Source organism: Salarias fasciatus, chromosome 23 (genome assembly GCF_902148845.1).
Source record: "Salarias fasciatus chromosome 23, fSalaFa1.1, whole genome shotgun sequence".
Lineage (NCBI taxonomy): Eukaryota > Metazoa > Chordata > Actinopteri > Blenniiformes > Blenniidae > Salarias > Salarias fasciatus.
Window position 1 is genome coordinate 31,366,332 of NC_043766.1, and position 27,826 is coordinate 31,394,157.

General features: G+C 42.9%; 1 protein-coding gene across 2 annotated transcripts in view; it reads left to right on the forward strand.

The window, feature by feature from the left end:
- Nucleotides 1-26,811, forward strand: part of nos1apa (nitric oxide synthase 1 (neuronal) adaptor protein a) — a 200,774-nt gene extending 173,963 nt beyond the window's left edge. For both annotated transcript variants that reach the window (XM_030082958.1, XM_030082959.1), the window contains exons 8-10: nt 1,524-1,685; nt 22,956-23,121; nt 26,005-26,811. In XM_030082958.1, coding sequence (XP_029938818.1) covers nt 1,524-1,685; nt 22,956-23,121; nt 26,005-26,585 — 909 coding nt within the window. In that variant the 3' untranslated portion in view covers nt 26,586-26,811. The remainder of the gene's footprint in view (nt 1-1,523; nt 1,686-22,955; nt 23,122-26,004) is intronic.
- Nucleotides 26,812-27,826: the final 1,015 nt, after the last annotated feature.

A 27,826-nucleotide genomic window follows, 5' to 3' on the forward strand; every position in this document is an offset into this window, starting at 1 on the left:
TGCAGAACCCTTTGCGTTGGTCTGCTTTTCTGTGTTGGTATTTTTTGTTCTTAGATTTCGTGTTGAGACAGCCATCGTGAAGTTTACTGTCTTCCACGTCGAGTTCTGTCACATCCGAATCGATCATTCATTTGTACACACACAATGTCCACTCTGCTTGGACGAATTGCTTGAAATGTGCTGCCAGAGACGTTCTGGGGGTTTATTCTGTGTTAATGGATCAACTCATGTTAACTCATCAGTGTGGACCGTTTATTAAGATAATTAAAATATTGTATTTGGTGGTAGACGTCTGCGACATTGCATGGCACGGTGTTGGTTCATGTGTTGGGTTTGCTCAGTAAAAGCGTCTTGTTGAAATTTATTATGTGGAGTTTGCATGTTCCCCCTGTGCCTGTGGAGATTCACGCTTGGTTCTCAGGCTTTCAAGCAAAAATCACATTAGAATACATCAAGGCTCTAAATTGGGCAGAGTGTAGATGTGACCTGTGCAGGATGTGTTCTGCTAATTGTCCTCCGTTAGGTCAAACAAGTTCAAGTCTGTCGAGACTATTCCTGGTGAAGCGGGACATTCCAGTCACAAACGAGCTTTTTACCAGTTAACAGCATAAAGGAACTCAATTTACTTGCATGAGTACTCATGCAGTGTCAGTATTTTATCAGTGTTTTTGCAAAAAGGATTAGTATGAAATGGGGCCATGGACTTATTCTGTCGTTATGCTGGACGCCACACGGCCGTGACTCTGTTTCTCTGCTCTACACCAAAGCGTCGGGGCCATTCCCAGAGAGACTTTCTCTTCCCTTTATGTACCGGTTAACTCTCACTGTGGAAAACTCGACTGAGTGAAAACAAGTAACTGTGTGCCTGCACTTCATCCCTCTGAGCTTTGGGCAGAAACTCTTTCTTTCTCAGGCGGGTGGCTATTTTAAGCCGCGTGTTCGCGGTTTAGGAGTCATCCCGACGTGTCTATCGCTTTGGTCTTATCGTATCGTGATTACAGCGACATATCCGCAAATGCTGATGCATTTCTGACTGGTTGAATGATGGAGGGGGCACAATGTGCAGCGGGTTACTAAGGCCTCAAAACAGTTAGGATGCTTCATGGCTTTGGATGAAGGAGAACGGAGTCCCAAAGCTCATCATTGCTGGAGCGGAGCATTTCAGGGCTTCTGATCTGCATTCTCAGTCAGCATCCCTCATTCCACGCTGGAGCAGCTCATCAGCGGCTCCACATTTCAAATTCAGACTCTTGTTTTGATGATGACTTGTTCTCCAAGGCTTTTTATTGACGCCTTTGCTTGTCCTGATTATGTTTATTTATTCAATAGGATTTTCTTTTGTGTGTGTGTGTGTGTGTGTGTGTGTATGTGTTGCGTCTCTTTCACTGTTTTAATGACAAGAGTTGAAAACATAAGCAGCCACTTTTTTTTTCTTTTTTTTTTTGCACTTGTCTACCCACATACGCAAGTGGTATTCCCCCAAAGATACTGACCTTTCCTCCTGTCTCTCTCTCTGGCGGCAGGCTTCAGAGGAAGCCTCTCTACTCCTGTCCAGCCCCAGGATGCTGCTCCCGGCCTCCGGCACGCTGCCGCCCAGCGCCCCCTTGTCTGTGCACCACCAGATCCAGCTGCTCCAGCAGCAGCTCCAGCAGCAGCAGCAGCAGACGCAAGTGGCCGTGGCACAGGTGCGTTCAGCAAACACACACGTCCGAGGCTGCCGGCATCGCAGAAAACTTTCAGCTTTCACCAGACTCAGAATTGGAAATCTGATCAGAGAATGCATGCTAGTTTCAGTGCATGAGTCAATAATACGTTACGAAAGTTAGACAATCCAATCATCCAAAACAGGATTCTCTGCAGAGGCAAAGCTCACCTCCTGCGTTACTGTTTGATACCCACAAGGCTCCTCATCCACGCTCCCTTACACGACGCAGAGTGATTGTGGGTAATGATAGCGTATCTGCAGGGGATTGTGTGCATGGTCGTGAATACTCAGCCTTCAGCATCTTACTCTAAATTTGTCTCCATAGAGAAGAAAGAGAAAAGTACCCGACGTGGGCTTTCATTGAAATTTCGCGTGACTCCTGCACCTGCAGCAGCTTGGGTGATGACCATTTCCATAATGCGCGGCACTTAGACCTCGAGGAGACCGGGAAGAGCTGCAGTGAACTCTGTTCCTCTTTTCTGTCACTATCCAGTTTAATTCGACAGCGATGGCAGCAGCACTGTGATTGGTGCATTCATGCATGTTTTCTCTCCTCAAGTTCACTGAACCAACAGTTGCTGCAGGAGTTACGGGCCAGTCGGTGAATGAATCACATGATCAAGTCGGTGATACAGTCAGTTGTTGTTGTTGTAGCCAGTTTCTGTTACCCACTCACAATCTTTTGGACCACCCTTTTACCCTCCTTCAAATACACAAATTGAGCCTATATAATCACTATTAAGTTTTGTCAGAACTGCTGCTGGTGCAGAAAGGAGTCATTGAAAAGTTTTGTGTTTCCATAATGTGTGACTCCAAGTATCATTATATATTTACACACACACACACAGGTTGAGAGCATGACACTCAATTGCTCTTTAAAACTTATGTGTGGTTTCCTCTATAAAATCCATTTGAACCATGAACGATGGTATTTTGTTTAATGAAACCTTTCCAGTAGTGCGATCACTGCTCTCTTTTTGCCTGCAGCTTTAATTTTCAAAAACAACCAAAAAACGGTGCATTCATGAGTAACTGGGAATTAGAAAAGGCCCCACTTCCTACTGGGAAATAAATGTGGAAAACTGGACTCTGTCCATTTGCATTTACGTCCGTCAAAGTTACACTTTTCTCTACACTGTACTTTCCTCGTACCCTTCGATCACGACTCTTCAGTGAAACACACGGCGGACCTACAGTGGTATGTATGTAGACATGTCAACAGCTGCAGGGAAACCAGCAGCTGTACAGCAGATGTGCGCAGATGTGCACAGATGCCATTTCATTTTCTCCTCTTGATTGATGCACATGATCTCACATCAGCAACACAGCAGCGGCCATGTTTGTTATTGATAAACGGAACTTTCCCAAATGGTAAACTGTCACAGTTAGAATCTTCATGACTTCAAGTATGACATAGTGAATTATTTTTAATACCTGAGCTCTATTTGGTGTGTGCTTGAAGTAAGATCGACACATTCATGAAGAGTCTGGCAGTTCTAAATACCCAGAGATAGTTTGTTGTGTAGCTTTTGTGTATATCAAGCAGTGTTTTGGTCACATACTTGACGAAAAACCAAATTTTTACTCAAATTTGTACCTTTATGTTATTTCAAGCTCAGAGAAAGCAGATCAGTCTCTTTGGGCTTGGTGACGTTTGAAGTGGTGGCTGTGATGTTAGTCTCTTGTTCAACAGTGTCTTTCTCTCTGAATGTAGATCGTTTTCAGATATTGTTAACGACTATGAAAGATTGCCTTGAGAAAAACAGTTTTAAATCAGAATTTCTACAACTACTCACCCAGTGTGTTGGAGCTGTCATAATCTGCCGCATGTCCCCAGTTTTTCTCAGAAAGGTGATGATTGTGGCTTTCTATGGGTTATCATTGATGAGACTTCATCACAAAACATATCAACCAGGATGATGAAAGGAAGCTCAGGAGGTACAAATTTGGTTTCCAAGTTCAAAATAAGCTTTTAAAGCTTTTACTTCAACAATGGTGAAGCTTTATTGTTGACTTTAACTAATGACATATAACATTTAAAAGTGTAACTATACTGTCATTATTTTTTAAGTGTTTGATTATTCATAGAGTTTTTACACATGGATTCCTACTGGGCTTGATTTTGGAGCGTTAATGTCTACCATTTGGGAATTCCCAATTGCTGGTTTCCAGCGTTCACGTCAAAGTTACAAAACAAGCAACATGGCCGCCTCGAGCACTGTCGCTTTATTGCTGCTATCAAAGTCTAGAGAAGAAACAAACAACCTTGTCACCACATGTATCAACCAAGAGGGAGGTGAGATGAAGCTCAGAGGGAAAAATAAATTAGATTTGAAACTTAATTTCTTCACATTTGTTTTACAGCTGTTACTTTGTTTTCTGCTGTTGGCATATCTACCAATCATCGTAACGCCACGAGAAAGCTTTATAGTTACAGACAGTCTGTGTCACTGAAGTGGCGTCAAGAGATGTAATTTATAGCTATGATGATCAAAAACAAGGTAGATATCACTTTGTGTGTGCAGTGAAAGTACATTTCTTAATTTTAGCTAAAACCACTGAGAAGGTGAGGGACGTCACACCCGTTTCTGGAAATATTCTCAAACTATGCATTTATACATGCAGCTTTACAGAGAAAGAAGCGTGTGGTTCTTCATTAAAAGAAAAGGGTGAGGGGGTCAGTGAGGAGTGAGGAGGACCAGCTCGTCCTCATCCTGCCGCTCAGGAGCTGAGAAAGTACCAAGTGCATCAGGCATCGGTCACACAGTCTGAGCGAGCGCAGAGGGACAAATGACTAGTGACAGCAGTGACTTTGGGCTTTCAGGCACGCGCCCACACACACTCACACACACTCACACACACACACACACACACACACACACACACACACACACACCTGTGTACTGGCAGTTTACCAGGCTACTTGCGAAAGGCATCAACCCAAGAAACTGCTTCTTCACAACTTATCACACTGTCACATACTGCTGACCCAAAAGTGTCCCAAACAGTTAAATGCTGACGTCTCAGGGCGTGCAGAAGGGTCCTGACTAAACTGGTTCTCACCCAACTCTGACGTTTCCCTGGTCTTTGCCCTGAAAGATGTTGCTGATGGCTCTCACATTCAGATCGACTGTGCACGCACATAAATGTCATTCGTTACTGAGGGGAATTCTTATTTAATGAATCAAAGCTGCACTGGCACGCAAAAGAAAGCATGTCAGGTCATTCGCATTGTTTTGAATGAGCTCAAGCTGTGGTGACACAGCGAGATGCTTGTCTGACCTTTACGTTTTACAAAGATTTCCTTCAGCATAATTTTCTTAAAGGCTCCTAAATGCTGTCTTTCACCCGGTTCTGCAGCTCAAGAGCTTAGATGAAACCATAGTTAACGGTTGAACCCACTCCACACCACTCAGCCCAGCGCCCTGCGGGGATGGTGAGAAAACATTGAGGGTTTATACCGTATTTCTAGGATCTGAAAGAGAAAAAAAAAATACAGCTTCGAACCTGTTGCACAGATGTGATCCACTGCTGGAAAAGTGTCCGTCATTAGCCCGTAGATGTTTGGATGAAACAGATCCAGAGAAAGACGAATAGACACACGCATGCTCCAATGTTTATGTATTCTATCTCAAAAACTTAAAATATGCTTGAAATCAGTCTATTTGGCAATTTCCTTTCATATGAGTCTCCACAGGAAGTCATTGCAGCAGCATGCACTTTGGTCATTTGGTCATTTTTACATTGGACGTTTTTTCTTTCCACAAGCAGGATTCAAACACGAGTCCCTGACACTCTAACTGAGGCTGTGATAGTCACCAGTTTCCCAGTAACAAACACACATAATGAAGTTTGCTATACACACTTGTTGTGTCTTTATGACAGAACTCCTCTACACTAACACTCATATAGAGGTGAGGCTGCAGTCTTTTTACTCATCCCGACAACAACAACCAGCTCAATAAAAATATCACAGAATCTTCATAACCAAGCACAGAGAGCTGACTCCAATACACCACAGAGTTTATCGAGCAATTTGGAGTTTGGAAGCTTTGTGAGGAAAAATCCTGCGTTCGCTCTCGCTGTCTCCCAGATAAACTCGACCTGACAGGTGAGTAAATTTGCCTCAGGCTGTTTCCAACCAGTATTAATGAAGCTAGAGCGCTAACTTCAGTGATGAAGGTCAGAAAGTGGAAAACATTAAGCTAATTAGTTTTTTTTTCTCTCTCAGATAATGCCCAAGGACACAAAAGAAGAGAGGGATTTGCTGTGATAGCATGTCTGCGTGTGAATATTATGTCCCAAAACCAGTTTGTAGTAGAAAACAAAACAGCTGTCCTGGGTGTTTTCACTGCAGGTGATTAATGACAGTGATTAAATTAGCTCAGTTGAAAAGTTGTCGTAACTTACTTTTTTAGTTTCTTGCAGGCATTGGATTTTTGACTATATTTCTTATAATAGGTCAGTTTTTATTGAACAGAGAGCAGGGTACAATATGTGATTGAACTAGAAGGGGCGCATTTTCAGGTGGAGTTCATATTGTTGCTTAATGTTGGAGAAGAAATCTTTTCGAAATGGTCTTTTTTTGGAGTATATTGACCTGCAAATGGTTTTATTGATCATAAAATGTGACTAACTTGTTTTTTTGTTTATTCCCAAGCTGTTCGTCATCTCCTGGCTGTCCCCTTTCTTTCTTTTCCCGCTTCACAGCTCTGCTTCATGAAGCTCTGCTGAGTTTAAGGAGGGAAGTGTCAGATTGAGTCCGGTGTGCAGTGACCCAGTCGCAGCTCCAGATGTCTGCAGGAACACTAACTGTGGTCTCTTCTTGCTTCGGATCCTCTCTTATGCTGTCACATGCATTTTGGTAAAGCGGCATAGGAAACACATTTTTTTCCAAAAGCTGACAAAAGCCTTTATTCTCCACCTTGGAGACGGGCGGCTTTCCAACCTCCTCTGTAATCCTTCTCGCCATTTCGCACTCTTGAGGGTATTTATCCTCCTCTTTAGAGTTTATTGCTTCAGCGTAGCAGCCGCCGCATCTGTTGCTTTAGTCAGCCCTCTTCAATCCTCACTTTTTAGCTGTTGTATTAAATTGGTTTTATTGAGCGAAGCTCCGATGCCTCCATTCTCTGAATTGCGAGATATTAAAAGCAGATATTGAGAGTGACCGGTCGGACTGGATGTTTCCAGACGGCTGACATTTGAGCCGCTGTGTTGCTGAAGCTGACGCAGTGTGTTTTTCACTTGGCCGTTCGCAGCATTCCACAAATAGAGCTCAGATCATGGCAAAAAAAAAAAAAAAAAAAACTGAGCTGATGTGCTGAATTTACTATTCCGAGATCGATGGAAAATAAAATCTGTCTCCGTCCGATGCTGCTGATCCAATCAGGACATCCGCAGGTTAAACACATATTTTAGAATTAAATGTAAACTATACATAAATATTTGCTACATAAAACCTAAAAGCTTCTTGCAGCCTCTCACAGTGAAAAAGCCTTTCGCAAGCTTCCCGGTTGTGTTTCAGAAGTGTAGTGTGACTACTTAACAAGAAGCAGACAGTGTGCAGTGTGTGAGCTTAGAGTTAACCGGGGAGCTTTACTACCAGCGCTCCAGAATGTACAGAAGGCACGAACTTCACCGATAAAAAGCCCATTTCCCCTGCTTCATGCTAACCTCATAACATTTTAGACACTCACGTTATTACAAAAGGTTTTTCTTATGAACATTCACCGGGTCTGGATGGGGAATCAAACTACTGACCTTGGGGAACCACTCAACTAAGTGAGCCACATCTGTCCAACAAACGGTGTTGATTTGAGGGTTTCTTTACCTGGTCTGCTGGTGAGGGTGAACTGTTATGAAAAGGGCAGCAAGTTTTAGCCCTGCTCCTATAGTAGAAAGATAAAATGTTCAGCATGACGGCGTAAAGTAGACCAGAGGGGCAGTGTATCAGCTGCAAATTCAATTTTATTTTTATTTATGTTGCATCAAAATGACAGTCATCTCATAGCACTTTCAGAGAAAAATTCAGCAATTTCACATAAAGAAGTACAAGTGAAGGTGGAGAGGAAAAACTCTATAATAGCAGGAAGAAACCTGCAGAGCCAGACTCAGACTAGCTGCTGTTCAAGCTGGAGTTCGTGGACAAAATGAGAGAAAAGGAGACAACAGAGACCGAGAAGAACAGATTGCTTTAAGAAAATCAAACATCTACTCACTGCAAACATGATGGAGGCTCAAACCAGGAACGTCCAGTTCCACTGTCACAGATCCTACAGACGAAGAGAGCTAGAGAGACAGAGACACGTAATGGTAAAACATGGAGAGCGAGGAAGAAGGAAAGAGACTCGACGCATCAAAGGTGTCCTGAAGCTACAGCAGCTTCACCAGGAAATGATCCAGAGTCCTGAAGCAGCTCTAATGCAGCAGGTTTTTTTTGTCTGGTTTTCATATTTGTGTCACTCTTAATTTGTAACCTCAAAGTTCTGTGAGGCGTAAAACCATGGCATCACCAAAACTGTTAAAGAATCCAAAATTTCAAAATTTTGCACACTAATAGTAATATAGAGCTCCTTTATAAGTATGTATACATTACAGAAATACTTGAATAAATACATAGATAAATCAGAGGTAGGAAAGGTGCCAAAGGTCTTTCTTTCGTTTTTTTTTTTTTTTTTTTTTTTTTTTTTTTTTAAGAAAGCATTGTTGGTATCTTATATTGAGATATTTCTCCCTGAGAAAAAAAAGAGTGTCTGTCGTATTGCCTGGGTGAACCAACCTTTTTTATATGTGCTGCTTCAATCAGATTTTGATTTAGAGGTTCAGTGAACCAGGAGCGGCTGCATGAGTCTTCCTCATGTTTTCTCTACAGAGAGGCGGCCAGCTCAGGAGAGAAACAACGTTCATGTGTCTCTGCTTACTTGTTGACATTTTCTTCTTTTAATCCACTTTGATGAATCCATTTTTGATCAAGAAAAAAAAAAGGTCTGCAGTTGTTTTATGGATATGTCTATGCTGATTAAAGCTAATCCCCCAGGTGCATTTAATGTTCTTTTATGCTTTAAATCGTTCCAAAACGGTTACAATTGGAGATCTTTGGGGTTTCTGGCCATTTAAATGTGGAGATGAATCTGAAGAATGTGGCAGAAGTTGGTGAGATATATTGGCATAATGGAAATAATTCCTGGCATGATTTCTTTTCCATTTATCACCTGCGTCTGCTTTGCAAGTCTTAATTTGATCATCTCAGCAGCTGTTCTGAAAAGTGATGCACAAAAGCAATGAGGTAGAAGTTCTGTGTAATTTAAGTAAAGGGGAGACGTAGCCAGAGAGGTGAAGAGGGGATTACTTTGCCTCTGGATCCCCTCTCGGCGCTGCTGAAAGCGCCTGCGGCTTTATGGCCCAATCGGGGAACTGGAAACGCACTTTTCATTTTGAAATCCTGCTGCGCAACCTGAATAGAGGTCAGAGTAAATGGAGGTAAATTATCACACTGGCCGGCACTAATCACAGTTCTTCTAAGAGATGAGTGGAAGTGGAGATGTTTAATGAAGTCTTGAAATTGAGGGAGTGCATCAGCTATCTGTTTCAGATGAAACCTTGCCATGCAGCTGCTGCTCCGTCGCTGCTTAATGGAGTTCGTCTGACATCTGTCTTGTCTGTTTTTTTGTTTTTTTCCTTCTTCTTCGTTGGCTTGCTTACCTGTGGAGTTTCCTCTATTTTTGTTTATTTGCTACCTCTTTCTATTACTTTCAGCTTTCCACTTTGATTTTCCTCCTACTTTTTCGGTCCTTTCTCACCTTGCTTTTCTTTTCCCATCAAAATTCTCTCGATTCATTCATTGCTCGCTTTTAATCATATGTTCGTTACCACCCTCCCTTTCCTAACGGTCGATCAGTTCTGTTCCCCTCTCAGTTCATCAGCCAGGCTCCTGCCATTATGCGCACATTACAAATATGAGTGCATTTCTAATGGTTTCCTCATCATCACGCTGAGGAAATGATCGCTTCTCCTTCGGTCTATTTCTCCAAAAATGAGATAAAAATGGGGACGAACTGCTTTTGGAGGAGTTTCAAACACTTCCACATCAAAGGGACCTGGCGTGGGCAGCCAGTGCAGCGATGATAATCCTGTCTGAAGAGCACATCCTCCCTCCGCCACCAGCGCCGTGGCGCCTCGCTGCAGCTGCAGCAGCAGCAGCAGCAGCGTCGGTCGTAATGTCCTCGCACCACCGGCAGTCAGGATGAAACACAAATGAAGCACGAAAATCAGACCTGCAACAACCGTGAGCTGATCAGCACATCATAGCATCAGATCAGAGCATTACGACCGTCTCCCTAATGCAGTCTCGGCTGGTCTTAGAGGAATGGATTCACCAGGCTTCCCAAGGCACGCTCTGTGTGGCACCATTACGTTAAAAACAGATCATTGAGGTCCTGAAAATTACAAGGTGGTGCATTCATGGGACTACATCAGTGAGCCTGTGATCCGGTTGCTGTGTTTTTTTTCTTTGTTAAATCCCTTTTGACAGATACTGACAACTGTAGAGTGAGTAAACCCCACAAGAGTTACAGGATTGGCTCCGACCCAGACTTCACTCACCAGCCATAATGTTGTGCCTGATCATACACACACACACACACACACACGCAAACACACACACACATTTGGAAAATGATGCAAACCTTGAAACACTGCATTATGACACAAAGCAAAAAATTGATTATGTCAGAAAATACCGGAGACATGATCCAGATCACAGTTCAGGAATTGTAATTCAGTATATCATGATATATTGGGAGACAATCAGATGGGAAATATATTGTGATGCTTTATAAATATCCTTCTGTTGGAAACTGAAAATTTGCATGAAAACGCCACACAGAGATAGTAGGATTCTCCAATCTGCGTAGGGAACAATAAAAGAAAAGTAGAAAATTTCAAACAAGGCAACGGGGAAGAATGAAATTGTCCCTGGGCCTCGTTCTGCCTGAAAACAGTTTTGAACAATGGCGGCATTAAAAAAAAAAAGGCAGCGAGATGCTGGCGTCTAATTAGAGCTTTAACGAGTCACTTCAGGTGCTCGAAGCTCCTTCAATTTCACCGCGCTCAGATAAGGAAGCAGAAAGCACTGGGTAGCAGCAGGTTTACTGCCAAGGGACGACCGCGGTGAAACTCAAGTGGTACACTTTTTAATTGGCTTTTTTTTGTCTGTGTTCAACTTTTTGTAAGAGGTTTTAGTTATTCTCTCTTCAAGTTTGAAAAGGAATAAGGACATTATTGTTCCCAAACCAGTCGGCAGTGATCTGTTTTTGAGTGTCCACTCTCTGTTGTGGGGACTTGGATGGAAACACTTAGATGTCAAAACAGTTTTATGTAAAGTTTGGTGAATATTCTGTTAATCCTGTGATCTCTCCCTATTCAGAAAAGTGATTTCTGTTTTCTTTCACATTTGTATTGTCACCACGAACATGCATCATGTTTTTAATGTTCGGGGTCTACTGTAATTACCGAGGTAGGCATTCTTTATATTGAGATTGGGGAGACCGTGTGATTGTTGAGGAAGGAAATTGTCTTTCTCTTGCAGATTAAAACAAAGCAGATAATTTGAAAAAAAAAAAAAAAAATTAGTTAGCAACACTAATAATACCACAGGGCATATGCGTCAACAAAATGAGTAATCTGTAACTTGCAATTGACGGTTACGGGGAAACTTTTGTTTACTTAGAGTTCACGTTTCAGACTATTATGCAGATGGACTCCAACCTGCTGCATAATAAGAATCATCAGATCTTGAGCCTAAATAGCATATTTTACATTTAACAAATGTCCTTTCAATCATAGGGGATTTTAGAGAGCGCAAAAAATTATGTTGGACAGAGGTGGCTGCTCACTGCTGCAATAAACAAGCACACAAGTTGATGGTCAGGCGGTGAAGTATTCCTCTCACTGCAGACTTCATGATGGCAGGAGGCACAGAATACAAACTTGCATTTCCACTGTCAGAGATCCTGCAGGAAGCCACAGATGGCAGAATATAGTGGTGCGTAATGTTAGTGGTATGCAATGCCGACCTATGCATGCATAGAATGAGAAAAGGAGAAAAGCTCAGTGCATCGAAAGTCGTCTGGCAGTCTAAACTTATAGCAGTTTCACTAGAAAATGGTCCATGTTGGTCTGGACAAACCTTAACAGGGAGATTTTTCAAATAGAAAAGTTTTGTGTGGTCCTGAAACTAGGGGCCCATGTTGGTTAGTCAATTAAATTGAGCATTTTTGACTGTTTGAGTAAATTTTGTCTGATGTTATTGGGTCAGACTCTAACCTTTTTCATAATTGGCTAAATGCATTCGTTTTAAAGTAATACTCGTATGGACGGTGCATGGTTTTGATTTTATTTTTCACTGACAGCCCTTTGAACGAGTAACTTTTCAACATAAGATTTTAAAACAAAATTCAAATTTGAATGACCAACCCCAACCTATGGTTTTATTTCTCCTCAAATGAAGTGACTAAATGACTAAACAATCATTCATTCATTTGCTGTTTCTGTTCAACTACTATTGCAGTTACTCTACTTTGCACTCTACTAAGACAGGCACTGATGACTTTTTATGTTGTTAAATAGACTTATTTGAATGAAATGTTAAATTATGCCCGGACATATTCTTTACAAGGAAAAGGTATTAAACAGTATCTTTAAAAAATGTCAAGAATCCTTTTCACTGAATCTGCTAATACCTTGGATATATTAGGGAGAAGGTAAAGATTTTATTGTTCCAGTGTTTGTCTCATTGACATATTAAAGCAGAAACATTTGTTTTTTCACTTCACCCATTCCTGGGGACCATTGGGCAGTGTGAGCGGCGCACCTTGGGTGATGGATTGCCCACAGTATCTATCAAAATTGGCCTGCACTCCAATAGAACTCTGGGTGCTGTTTTGCCTGGCACCAGCATGTTGGTGGCAGATCTCTTAAAGACCTGTAAATTGTGAGGCTTGGGCAGCTATGGGGGGCTACAACTGAAAACCAGGAACTCTCCTACCTGGAGAGACTAAGTGGTAAGATGAGGGTCCAAAGGAGAGAGACACGGAACCAACCAGATTGGGCCTGTTGGGGGCGTAGCCAAGGGCGGACAGATGCCAAAAACCTTTCTGGTGCCTGACCAGGATGCAGCGAAACCATTGCAGTGGGCAAGCAGGGGGCCAAAAGCAATGAAGTCCATCCAGGAGCCAAAAGAGACAGAGCTCCTTAAAAGCAAATCCCCTCCGGGGGCAGGGAAGGAGGCCGGCAGCATGGAAGGCAAAGTCTTGTCGGGTGACATGACTCCTCAGGTGTGCACATGTAGAGGCAGGTCCTCCGGGTCCTCCTCTGAGTTGGGTGCCAGAAAACATGAAGGTATGTCCTCCTGCCTCAGGGCGAACAGACGACAATGACTTTTCCGGAGGCTGAACAGTGGGTCAAAGGACTGAGGGCGACAGTGGGGCCAAGAAACCAGTGGCAATGAAGGCGGAGTCCCGTTGGGGGGGCAGTGGCATTGGTTGACCGAGATGAAGGCTGAACTCCACTGAGTGCTGACGCGAAGGTGTGGCCACAAGGATGAGCACTGCAGCATGTGGAGGAAGGTCCTACTGGACTCTGGGTCAGGTTCCGGAACAGGCGAACGTGAGTCCTTCTGCCTCCGGGCAAGCAGACAGGAAAGCCTCTCCGGAGGCCGAGCAGACGGTCAACAAACCCTCAAGGGCCAAGCGTGGGGCCAAATTCATCAGAGCTCCGCCGGGGGCAGATGAGCTGGATGGATGTGATGGAACCCTTCCAGGGGCGTGCTACATTGTGGAAGTCTGAAAAAAGTCATGCTGGGGGTCCGAGATATTGGCTAAAGACGCCAAAACTGTTATGGCTACTGACTCTCAGGAGTTCAGAAGCGGTAAAGACCCTCTTCGGGCCAAGCAGGGACTCGAACGCAGCGGTGGCCCTCCAGAGGCCGAACGGGGTCCCCCTTCAGAGACCTGATGGTGTGTGGAAGCTGATGGCCCTCCAGAAGCTGAGTATGAGGGTGCTCCTCTGGGGGCCGAACAGTGTCCTGAACTCAACAGAGCTCCACCAGGGGCTGAGCAAAATATACAGAAGCCCCTCCAGGGGCCCGTTGGCACGTGGACGTTGACAAAGTTCTTTTGGAGACCGGATTGGAGGCTAAAGGCACGAGAAGCCCTTCTGAGGGCCAAGCAGGACACAGCGGCAGTACGTCACAGCCTGTTGTGCACAGGGCAGTAAAGAGGGAACCTATAACATACATGTAAATATACAAAACAGATATTATACAAACACATTAGATGAAAATCCTTCATGGATCTTGAGATTTTGCAGATTTGGATCCATAGCAAAGTAAACAATGTTCTCCAACATGATCAAGTAAACATATCTAAAAAACACATCCAGACAAAAGTAAACAAATGAAAAATGGCTCATTTAAAATAAATTTTTCATCATCTTTTAACCACCTCTGTAAGGATCAATGTATGATTGCAAAGCCCTCTTTCTCTGCATTCTGTTAGTTTGTAGATGCCAAATCATGTCAGGGTGATAGGATGGGTAAAATACGGTGAACTTCTTTACACTCATGAAGGGTATTTGCATATTGAGATTCCAAATCATTTCTTCTACCCAGTAGGTTGTTTTTGGTTTGCTGTTCTGTTGTTTGAACGGAGCTTCCCGGTATCACTGAACCCATTGTCACTTAAATGCCTCAATAAGGCAGAGCATCCACAGTGTGACCACAAGACCATAAATATGATGTACAACCCTGTGAATCACCATTATTAGATAAGATACTGTTGTGCTTGGGAGAGCAAAAGAGTATATGGTATATACCTCAACCATTATGCTATCCGGACAGCATGTTTGCTCTTTTCCAGGAGATTGCCTTCTCTTCCCTCGGGGTACGATTATGTTCTGTATGCAACATCTAGCGAGTTTTGATCCAAGCACCAATTTATTCTTTACACCAGAAGATGTGTTGCTGGAATTTGTTTCAGGTCTGGAAGATTATTACAAGTTATTGTAAAACAGTACAGCCCCCTGGCTATGGGAGCTGCAAATAGGCCACACCGGGCTCCAGTCAGTAACTTCATTACTGAACTGCAGTAGTGAAATGTGTTCGTCACGTTGGAGTAGTAATCACAGTAATGCCAATAATTAAAATGTTTGATTCCCGGCACGGTGACCTTTGTGTATGAAGAAAAAAGAAGGAAGCTTCTGTAATCTTGCATCTACAGTTTATTGATCCCCTTGGGGAAATCACTTTGAGAAGAGTTAACCTTAGTTATGCTGATGCTGCCGCAGTGCAGCGTCTGGCAGCTAGTCAGGGTCAGAGGTCAGGGACATTGTTCAGGGACTAACATCTTCAATCTCAGGCTTCTTCCCACCTTTCTTTCTTTTTGATATGCAAAAAACTCTCCGTTCCTTGGAAATACATACATGTATTTCTTGACTGTGAGATGTGTGGGGGTCCAGTTTACGGCAGACCTGGGCGTTGCCTGGGTCCCTTTAGCTGTTCTCCACCGGTCTAGTCATCGAATTCAAGAATATTTTATATGTTTTCTCATCTTTACTGTGACTGAATCACTTTCATCACTTGGATTTCATTTAGAGAGTACTCACACAGAAATGCTTGACTAGCATAGAGCAGGAACCTTCACTTGTAAAAACCATGTAATGAATTAAAATAAGAGACTGTCTGCTTCTCACTGAATACTGTTGTGTGGGATTTATGACTCAGACCTGGAAGCATTCGTGGTTGAGGGAAATGAAATCCCCTCCATGGTGTGGGGTATAGCCTCCTCTTTGCAGGTTATCTAGTATTGGCTTTGACCCCGGGTACCTTTTGTTTGGATAAAGCAAATACTGCAGCTGCACGCACGCTACGTCAGTGGAGAATGTTTGATTTTTGAGATTGCATTTCTTTCCTTCCTACATTGGTGCTTTGTTGGATTTAGCACTGTTGAGATTTCCAATGACACTATTTCTACATGGTTTTCTGTGGCCAAACCGAGATAACCTGAACATCTGTGGACCTTCTCTCTGATATCAGACTCGCCAGAGTATTACAGTGAAGCCAAACGCTGGTTGACAGCAGCCGTTAAGCAATACGTGATTTCACTGGCAATAGTTATTATTCCCTAGAATCTCGTCTCATTGTCACTTTTTTTCTTTTGATGAACTTAAAAATCCTGTTTAAACTGAACAAAATCAGATAATCTTTGTTTAGGCACTGCGAAGCACAGTCGAGGAAATGAAAGTTGTAAGCCAGTAAGAATAAACGTGTAGGTTCTGCTGTAATCACATGTAGCTTATTATCTTCTTGTCTCATCAAATATGCTCTCTATTCTTTGATTTTATCAGATGGACCAAACAGTTTCCACTAAATGTGCTGAAAGAAACAAGATTTGACCTTGTGTGGCTTTTCCAGACAGAAGCATTGTGCAGCTTTCGATCAGATATCCGCACAATAACCCCCGGGTTTGACTTTCAGAACACTGTTTCTTCCCTTTTGCTCATTTTGTTTGTCTTATCTTACGCCGTTCCTGCATGGAATTATTAAAGATCCCTTCAGCAGTCACCGCAGCGCAGTGAGATATTTAGCATGGACAGCGTCTGGACAAATGTGACAGTTGCGCTCAAGGCCTCCGTATAAACCACTGGGGAGTGGCTCATGTGCTATTAGACTTGTCAGCCGGACAACATATGTCAGAGTGGAGCTCCTCTCCTTCGTAGCTCCAGATGAGGTCTCGTCCACTGTAAATTACACCACCGAAGTCATCATCGGGGTGTCAGTCTGTACAAATGAGGTCTGCAGAGGCCCACACGCAATCTGGGACCGCTTCTATTTGCTCCTGAGTTCGAGAATAATGGGAGGTGATGACTGCCTTCCTCGACACTTTGTTTTAACAGTCAGGTTGTGCACTGCGTGAAATGGAGGACAACTGGAGGCTGTGAAATTTTGGTTCATTTTTCCATCTTTCCGCTCGACTGGCCTTTCATGAAAGTTGAGTGGAAATCAGACGAAAGCATGTTTTTAATCTATGACCAGAGAATTTGGAAAGGAAAAGTATTAACAGTAGATAGCTTAGAGAAGCAGTGAAGTTGTGAGATTGTAATTTATTTGTGATTCCATAAGAATCTGTTCCTCTGTTTAAAATTCCAGTATTAAATATTTACATATTTACAGTTCTTACATTTGTCTACATATGCCAGTTGGGCGTGGCGGAAGACAAGATGAGTGATCATTCATAAAGATAACTAATGCCCTGTTTCAAGTGAAAACGGATCATTTTTGTGGTTTCGTTTCAGGAGGGTTTCTCATTTACATGGAAATGTTTTGAAAACAATGTCGTTTTCATGCTGGGCCACTAGTGGGCGCTGTTATAAATAAACCACTTACTTGCATGCAGAGAGCAATACACTATAAACATTAACGGTGGGGCCAGATGACAGAGTTGGGATGTTTGTTTGAGTCCATCTCCAGAAAATTTCAGAAAAGTTTTGTTTTCCCTCTTTTCCACAGAGATGGAGTCCGAGCCTTTTCAAAGAACTCCACCTTGGGAGTAGTTTTCAAAAAGTTGCACTGACAGTGGCTCCGAGCGGCGCCGTTGTGGAAACAGTGTTGTTACGCTAGTGGGGCCTTGAGCATCTCTGTTTGAGGTGTCAGGATGTGCAAAGTTAAGGCCTCAGTATGCTTCCCCATCACAGCGACGCCGTTCCTACGCTGTGTACGTAGCACCCTACGCAGCGCCTACGCCAGGGCTTGACGCGCACCTCCCAAAAATCCTAACAACACGTCGTGGCGACGCGTGGTGACGTGAACGCCGAAGGCTGTGATTGGTCCGCTTTCACGTTGTTTATAGAATGAAGTAGAACTCACCCCGAATCTTTTCTGATCCGAACAGTGCTTCGGGAGAAATTTAGATCCAAAATTGAGCGGCGCACATCCCTATACTGTTAGCAGTGTTAGCACTGTTAGCAGACGGGGCTATGTGTATAACCGCTCCTAAAACGGCTTTAATCGTCCAAAAGCTCATTAGTTTCACCAATATTTCATCATGGTCCACTCAGCCTCTCCTCCACCACAGCTCAGTGCCGCCAGATATGTCATATATGCAGATATATGTTCGGTAAGTGCACGTGTGTCTAGATACGTACGTCTAGAAATCTATGTCTATAGATCTATGTCTAGGTAAAGCCGGAGCTACGGAAGCCACATTGTTGTTGTGACTGCCTTGCGACTTGAAGGTGAAATTGCAGAAGAGGGCGTTCCCTTGACGCAGAAGCAAGATATGTTCAGAATCAGTGGCGGCGAAGGGTTGGCGGCGCAGGAACGACATCACTGCGATGGAGAAGCATACTGAGGCCTTTAGAGTCATCAGAGCTGAAGTGACGTGTACCTGCATTTTGAAATCACATCAGTAGAAATCAATGAGGCATGAGAACACAGTTTTTGTTAATAAAAAAAAAAGTTCAAGAATCTAAATTGAAAAGTTTCATTTGCAATTAAAATGGAGCTCCATCAATAGTAATATCTCTTTCTCTATGCTGCCCATTTTGTCATTTATTTGAAGCATCACTATAGACATTTTCCCCACAAGGGACAAAAAAAAATCACTCAATCCAATTGAAATTTACTTCTGCCTTTTCATAGCAGAAAATAGGCGTCTCATGAGAGTCGGCTGCATTAATTTTGTTGTTGAATTGTGAGCATTGGCAGCTCTCCCCACCGCTCCACCCCAGAAGCAGAGGTGCATAGACACACCTTTGTTGTGATAAACAGCAGCATCACTGTGAGGGTTTTTGACAGTGAAGCAGTTTTCTACTGGATTTCCATCACTTCGTATTAGTGTCTCGCAGTGTGTCCTTGGTTCACTGAAGCAGCCCCGTTTATGGCCTGTTTTGTTGTTTTATCCCTCTTCCTTTGATATGTGTCACTATTGACGTCAAAAGCCGCGAGCCTTCGAGCTTCTCCAGTAATGAGCTGCGTGTTTCCGCATCGAGCTGCAGATAAATAAATAATAAATAAAGGTCTGCTTTATTACAACTTCAGCCCTCACATGAGGCCTCCTGAGTGGCAGGTCTCTGAAAAGGCTCAACTCCGGTTCACATGGACATTCATAAATGTCACCTGGTCAGACACTCTGTATTATTGATTAAGCTATATGGAAAGCACAAAAAAGCAAGACAAGAAGCAATTAGGAAAGGTTTTAAAAGAAATGGGCTCAAAGTCTTTTTTTTTTTTTTTAATAGAAATAATCTCACTCATGCGTGTAGAGTTTTGGGGGGTTAACAAGTATGTTTCACACTCTTTTGTTCAGCAGCCTTTCGCCCATCAGACAGCTGACATTTTAAGCTCAGCTGGACCATGTTCAGACTCCAGGGTCAGACTTAATCAAATTATTGAGAGCTACACTGCCTCTCCTGTCAGAAAATCATTAATAAGCAGTCTCCTTCAGACGCGCGCACACACACACACACACACACACACACACACACACACACACACACACACACACACACACACACCAGTCTCCCTCCAAACCTCTTTTAATGTGTGTGATTTCGAATCTTTAGAATTTCTCCTTTGAAACTTTTCAAAGAAATTACAGGTTGAGGGCAGGGGATGGCTGAACAGGGTGGGAGGTGGGGCCACTAACATTTGATCTGGAGAGTACTTTGAAGTAAAAATGAGAAGTCATTGCTGCTACTAAAGCCGTGTGAGAGTGTGTGTGTGTGTGTGTGTGTGTGTGTGTGTGTGCGTGCGTGCACATACACATGTTGTGGGTGAACAGTATATTTCTTCCCTTTTATACAAATGATTTAAAATGTGAAAGAAGTTTTTAACCTTTCAGTCTCAAATTGAAATCAAGTATTGCCTTTAATCTTGCGGATGAAGACGGAAGCTGCCGCAGAAGTGCGGCTACTCCTCCAACAAAAGACTGTAAAGCTAATTGGAGCACAAAAATCTGGAGTTTTTGAAGGGTTGAGTTTAACTAATGTAAAGAGCTTTGGGTCAGCAGAAGAAAAGAGCGAAGTAAACGACTGAGACCGAGAAGGAATTCAAAAGAGATGCTCTCAATTTAAAATGACCATTCAGCAAATTTAATCAGTCAGTTAGAAGCGTCACAGTCTGAAGTTGGTTGACGTTAAAATATCTCATGAAAACATTTTGTCATTAAATGCTTTCGAAAGCATCATTGTGGACGTGTTTGAAGCATTTACACACACACACACACACACACACACACACACACACACACACACACACACACAGTCTTGCAAGTGTAAACACGTGTATGAGGCTGAGTTTTAAAGGAAACTAAATATTAGTAAGTTTTCCATTGTTTCGAATGTGATCCGTCTTCACTTCCAACATGAAGTCTTGCAGGTCATACATTTAGGAAGCAGGTCTGCATTTATTTATTTATTATTTGTAGTTATTTAAGCGTTCTTGAGTCTTCAGCATGTGTTTCTGCAGGCGCATGAGACAGTTTCTTTTTGTGCGTTGTGTTTGTATTTCTCTATTTATACAGCGATTGATTGATCCGCTCACCTCGGACTGGGGAAAAAAACAGGGAAAAAAAGCAGGGCTTGCTGTGTTTTGGCCCTCGTTGCTTCTTTGAATAATTGCCACGAAGAAAAAAAATGTGGTTTGATTGATCAATTGCCGCCACCTGCCGAGCTGAGTCAGCAGGAGTCAAACACCTCTCAGACTGAGATCAATGGACTTTATTAGATGACGAACCAAAAACAGTGCTTACTTTCTCCTCTGGGTTTTGCTGAGTGCAAAGGAACAAATTCACTTTTCTTTTTTCTTTTTATTTTTAATTAGAAATAAATATGTAACTGTCAACTTGGTGAAATGTTTCTGACTCTCATGCAGCTTTGAGTCAGGGACAGGTATGAATTTAGATATCCTAAAACTTTATATGAAGCATGAAGCACAAAGAGCGGCTCTGAGGAAAATCCTCTGGGATCCACTGAGCAGTTAAACTACGGAGCGACACCAAGCTGGATTTATCTATCAAATATCTTTCTCCTCTTGAGTTTTTAGCCGAACATAATTTACAGTCTGTCTCACTTTGTGCAAAATGTGGGATCAGCACCCTCTGAAGTGGGAACATGATTTAGGAGGAACTTTTTATTCAGAAAATCAGGTGAAGAAATGATAAATGACTTGTGTGTATTTAGTGAACTTATGTGTATTTAGTGAAAGCACATTTTTAGAGCTGAATTATTTACTTTTTGACAAGTACTGGTTCTTTATTGATACGTACTTTTTTCTGCGACTGTTGTTATTGTACATTCATAGACAGCCCTGGCCCAACCACACACACATACACACACACACACACACACACACACACACACACACACACACACACACACACACACACACACACACACACACACACACACACACAATAACAGAGCTATTGCTATTTGAACATATTCAGTAGTGGTGATGTGGAGGGGATGCCGGTCGGCAGCCAGCAGCAAACACACACACACACACAATTTCATGCAGATTTTTCTGGTTGACATCTGTCTCAGGTTGAGGAATGTTGGTGAAGTTACCGAAGGAGACTTTCCATTTCTTCCTTTGCAGAATAAACCTGCTCAGAGAGACTGAAACACTGTCAATCAACTGCCAATTACGATACACACACACAACTCCATCACTGGAACCAGGGCCTCAATTTGCTTGTTAGGGAATATTTTACTTCCTTTATATATATTGTTAGAATATTTTATTTCCTGGTTTTGAGAAAATTCTTTCGATTGGTTCAGAAACTTGCAGGAGATTGCTGCAGTGCTGAACGTATTTCATACACCATCTTTATCAACTGTGTGAAATGTTTTCTTTCATTTATTGGCATTACACTCTGTCGTAATGCACAGTTCTCTCTTAATAAACATGTTTACAATGCAGTAAAGCCCCACCAAACAGCAGCACAACCTGAATCTCCTCCATGTTTACAGGCCAGGGAATTTATTGTCGTATGGATCGCAGGTTCAGGCAATTTAGATTTAATGCTTCTTCTTTTTTTTTTCTTTTTTTTCTCCGCCGCTATTCAGTGGACAAATAACAAAGAAGACTTCAGGAGACAAAAATGCATGGACTTGGGAAGGAACCTGTTCAGTTCCTTCAAGAAAAGTGTCGGGAACAGCTAAAGTTCAGGCACACGGGTTGTATGTTTGAAGCTCCTGTTTTAAGCAGTTAATAAATCGCTTCTGAATCTCAGCAGCCGAGGCTCTAAGTCGAATTTCTCTCTGCTCATCTGCACATTTTGGGTGGACGAGCAAATCGGAAATCCCCCTTCTGTTACTGGAGGAGCAACTAAAGCATGCCTGTTTGTCAGTGTGTGTGTGTGTGTGTGTGTGTGTATACCTGTGGAGAGAGTCAGACCTCCAGCAGTGAGCGCAGCTTGTCCGTCTCTGCAGTGTCAGACGGTGACGGACAGGAGCCTCGCGCCAGCCGCCAGCTCGTCTTCCAGACCGTCAGTTCAGTCGTGTTAGACGTGCGCCGAAGTTTGCCTCTCTGCCTCACTCTGTTTTCATTTGTCTGACTGCTGAGCGGCAAAAAGCTTGTTCTGCGTTACATCTCACTACCTGCCATGTTATTGCAGAGTAATTATTGTTTTTACACGACGCCGGTGAAACAGCTCCGTGAAACTGAAACGACTGATTCAGACGGATTGAAATTATTCTGGATTATCAGCGAACTTCTGACTTCCTTCTGAGCCTGTCTTTATAAGTTAACTTGTACATAAATTTGTTGATATTTAAATTGTTTATTTGTTTCTTTTTTTCAGTTTTACCGTTTTTAACTTTTTTTCCCTCCTTAAGTATTTTATTCAGTTATTGCCGTTTTTTTCCCCTGAGTTATGAGAAGGACGTTTTCTCCTGATGATGTATTGCATAAGCTGTTCTCTTGTCCTCACTTGTTCTGTCTTTGCATTGTACTGACCTCCACGAAGAGCGACAGACAAATAAAATGTGGCTGAATGATCGACGGTCTTCTTTTCTTCCTTTTTGTCATCACTGGAAAGAAGCAGTAGCTTTTGAAATGAATGTGAAGACGTCCAGGGATTCAAATTAAGCTGTCTGTGGGGTAGTCTTGAATTAAAAGATGTCAGGTTGAAAATGCAGGCACTGGTCAAGGGTGGGTAATTTCCTGACACCTTCTCCTTCTCGTTGTCTTCAGGTCCATCTCCTGAAGGACCAGCTGAGTGCCGAGGCCACGGCTCGGCTGGAGGCCCAGGCTCGAGTCCACCAGCTGCTGCTGCAGAACAAAGACCTGCTGCAGCACATCTCGCTGCTGGTGAAACAGATCCAGGAGCTGGAGACGAAGATGTCCGGACCAAATTCAAGTGAGTGCAACACCTGAAGGACGCCTTTCACCAGTTCAGGAGCACGAGCACAGACCGCTAGTCAGCAGGACAGTGGGGAGAAAAATACCACCTGCAGTGTGGTTACATGGGGTTTTTAATTCGGAACTGGTTTATTCTTAGTTAAGGAAGTGTAGTGTTTACAAGGGGAAAAAAACGAAGTTTCAAATCCTCCCTCACGCCGGGATCTGTGTAGCATTCTGATTGGACAGGGGGCGACCGTGACGTATGGACGTCTCCTGGAAGTAAACAGCGTTTTTTCTCGTCTTTCTTTCTCGATTAACTTTGACGCTGCAGCTTTGAAAATGTCCGTGTTGTTAAGCACCTGTTGATCCACCCGTTTCTTCATATCCAATTCTTCTAAAACTGCCGATAAGTAAATCATCTCCATACAAGTCGAAACGTGGACAGCGGGCCGCCATCGTGAATATTGTGTCATCACGACGGAGCATGCGCACAACGACCAGAGTGAAGTCGCACCTAATTTGCATATAATTCCGCTTCCAAAGAAGAATAAACTCACCGGTCTATTTAAACGTAATTTCAGGAGTTTACATGGTCATTTTATTGCAGAATTAGCCTTTATTCAGATTTAAACAGGAATAAAAATTCCCAAGTGAACACACAAATTGACATACAACTTATAGGCTGTCTGTAGATAGATAGATAGATAGATAGATAGATAGATAGATAGATAGATAGATAGAAACACTTGAGATAGAAGCACTTTAACAAAATTTAAAGAAAAGTGTGTAAAAACAAACCAGTCAAAATTATATAAAAAGAAATAGAGCAATAAAGTAAAAGTAAAGTTTATTTTGTGCTTTTTTTATTGTAAATATCCTGCAGTGTGAACATGAAGACAATAGCATGTAGCTTATAAACAACTCGAACATATATTGCACTTCATTAATGTCTGTAGAAATAGTGTGCACGCTGAGGAGTTTGATTTATACAGCTGTGGCCATGAAAGAGACTTCAACACCTGAATTCAACGATTCGGAGAGCTGAGCAATGCTCAATAAAGTTTATATACAGCATGTGTGTTCAAGTTAAATTGTTAAGACTTCTACTAATGATTTCAGTCAGGGTCGTGCGTGATACTCGTCTTATGACTGCCACTAATGTCACGTTAAAATCTGTCAACTACAAGGTTATCAGTACAGTAGAAGAGGGTGTGAACACCTCCACCTCTGTACAGAGTGTCAGGCAGATTCAGGCCTGATTGAATTTCCTGCAGTCGATCCAGTGGAACCACTGAGAGATTGAATTTGCTCTTCATTGTGGTTTCTCTGCCTCGTGCCCAGCAGTAGTTTATGTTTTGCTTTTTGGGGTTTTTTGTGTGTGTGTGTGTGTGTTTTTTTATTTCCTCCACGACCCTCTCCGTCCTCTCCATCTCCCTCCTCACAGCGTCACACAGTTTTAAGCCTCTTCTTCAACTGTCCGGACAGACAATCTTCTCCACACTGCCCTCCAGTTGCCCCCCCGCCACCAGAGAAACAATCTTTTATCCTATCAGGGAGCATTTCAGAATTCAGTGAGGGGTAAAAGAATTTCTTCTCTATGCCGCCTCTGCATGTTGGACTTTTATAAAACACGCTTCATTTCGCACAAGGTCAGGGAAACCTTTCTGCGGACAACCCTAGAAATAAATCTGTTAAGAGGGAAAAAAAAACATTTTAATCACTGTGTTGGACGTTTCTGTGACGCATCCCAACATTGTCCGGTAAAGGCTGCACTTCATCTTCAAAACCTTCTCAGAGTGAAAGACCCATTTTATGTTGTGATTTAAGGAATTTAGTTTTACTTCAAAGGACACAACTAAATCCACGGACTCTGAAGACACTCTGATGAGTAACTCTGTAACTGATGGCAACCACTGGCACTTATGTGCTTAGAGGCTGTGGTTACTTTTCTAGTTACTGCAGATTGAGTGTAACTAATTAATTTAAATTTAGTGCACATAGTTGTGTAACTGTAGCATCGCTGTGACAGTCGATGTAGTGTGGGTCAATCCAGTGAACGATTCACTTAATTATTCGAGGGAGGAATATGCTCCATAATCCGAAAGTTGTCTGAAATTATTAACAGTTATTAACAGTCAGTGGGAGGAAGACGCTCTATAGTGACTTGTTTTTTGCAGTCAGTGACATTATTTTGTGAACTTCAGAAGCAGATAAATCCTCAGACCGTTTCTGGAGCCGCTACCTTAACGAATAAACCGGCGCTGCCTAAGCAATCTTGATTTCAAGTAGAAATGCATCAAATTATATTGAAGAAGTGCTTAAAGAAGCTGCTGCAGACACTTTGATGGATCTCTCTTCAGAGAGTTATTAGAGAGCGCTGCTGCGACCACAGCCGCCGTCGCCCTCGACTGAGCGAACCCGAATCTTTTCAGAGTCATCTTTCATATTTATTCTGATACCAAAAAAGATGGAGGGCTTATCTTTTGGGGTTTTTTTGGGGCTGCAGGTCTGTGCCGTGCCTGTGTGTCCATGAAGGACAGCGCAAGGCGTGTTTCACTGAGCAGCCCTGATCATGATGAAATGTTTTGAAATGATTTTTTTTTTACTTTTATTTAGGCTGCTTAGACCCAACAAGCATGGATTTATTGGCGAAAGAGTGATTTATTTTGTTTGGATTTGTAATCTTTTATTGCATGCAATGCCCATATATCTGTATTATATATAACATACATTATTCTTCAAGTGGCAGATGAGTTTAAATCTTGGTGCAGTCGAGCCTTCGAATGTGACATAAAATATCTGAGGTGTCTTTCATTTCTCGCCTCCGCCCATTCGTCACCGCTCTATCTGATCTCACTCTCGTCGTTTCACGCCTCCTCGCCCTGTTTTCCCTCCACAGTGGGCTCCCAGGACAGTTTGCTGGAGATCACGTTTCGCTCCACGGTGCCTCCGGTGATCTGCGACCCCACGACGCCCAAACCCGAGGTGTCGGCCCTCGACCTGCCCGCCTTCGGCGCCAACGACGGCTCCGGCAACGTCTTCTCCTCGTCCAACGGGACCCTGGGAAGTCCGCTAGGTAGGGAACAGTGTCTGCTCAAGCTGGAGTGTTTCCGTTTCCTCCCGGGACCCCCGGGGCCTCCGCCTCCTCGACTCCCCTCGCCTCTCTCGCCGCTCAAGATGAACAGGCCGCAGGTCAAAGGTCAAGACGAGTCCCCGAGTCCAGACAGCCTGTTGTCCCGCGACGTCAAGTCTCTGGGCTGCCTGGACTTCGCCAGGTTTCGCGAGTCGGGCATCGCCTCGGAGTACGAGTCGAACACGGACGACAGCGACGACGAGGAGGAGGAGGAGGAGGAGGAAGAGGAGGAGGAGGAGGAGATGGAGATCTTTGGCTGGGGGACAGATGAAGAGACGGTGAGGCTGCTCAATGTTCTCAACAGACAGGGGACTCCCGACTGCCTGGGAGACGAAATAGCAGTGTAACGCAACAACTGCCCTGCGTGCAAACAACTGCAAGAACCCAGAACCAGGGGATCGCCCACTTTACAGCACTCAGTCAGACTCGCCGGGAGTGAAGTGACCTCCAACCGTTTCCATGCTGATATATAGATATTCCATGTCCTTATCGGAGTGAAGTTCGTGAAGTTTAAGGTGCATTCAGATTCAGCATGTCGCAGAGAGTGACAAGAACAACGCTCACCGAGCTGTCAGGAAGCCGCCGCAGTCAGGAAGGGTTCAAGACCGCCATCGTCCTCATTTTGGCACAAAGCAGCAGCTTCTGCAGACCAGTGTCAGCTGCTTCCTCCACAGTTAAGATTAACACACACAAAAACACTCGAGTGTTTAAGGCCCGGTTTACTGTGAGAACGGTGAACTATCTTTGCATTTCAGGTGGTCATTTACTCATCTTTAATGTGTGTGTACATATATATGTGTGTGTGTGTGTATATATATATATATATATATATATATATATATATATATATATATACACACACACACACATATGTATGTATATATACACACATATATATATAAACAGTTTCAGTAGATTGACAACAATAGCAGTGGAGGATTTCTCACAGGCGAAAAAATGTAGTTTGATAATATAGTTACACTTGTTGGTGGAGGGTGTTATCGAGCATGTTTATCCAACAATTAAAAAAAAAAAAAACAAGTATAAGGATGATTTGTGGAAATCACCTAAACCTCCTGAAACTTCCAGAAATGAGTCAGTGAGGCGACTGTGATCATAGAAATGTAGAAAATCCATCTTTTTAATCTGCAGCAGCCAACAGAATCTGGAGCCTGTTCAATATTCATCCATTAACAGTTTCCAGGAGAAATAATTGCCCAACATGTTTGCTCCCTCTTCACCCATGTGGTCTTGTAGCATCTGACTAAGTGACACCGTGAGAATGATATTACTGAGGGCAGCTCTTATTTTTATTACTCATTTATTTTTTCTCTGTTTTCTAGATTGTGGTAGTTTTCTTATGCAGTTTACCTGTTATTTCAACATAAAACTGAAAATTTTGAAATAGAATACCTAAAAAAGCAACATTTGCTGCAATAATCACAACACATTTCTTTTAATAAATACTAAATCAAGCAGCAGTGTGGAGGTCAGGTGAGGAATTAAAACCAAAAGAACCGTCTCTGCTTACAGCTCAGCTAATTTAGACCTTATTTTCAACACGTCTGTAAAAACAGTTGCAAAAAAA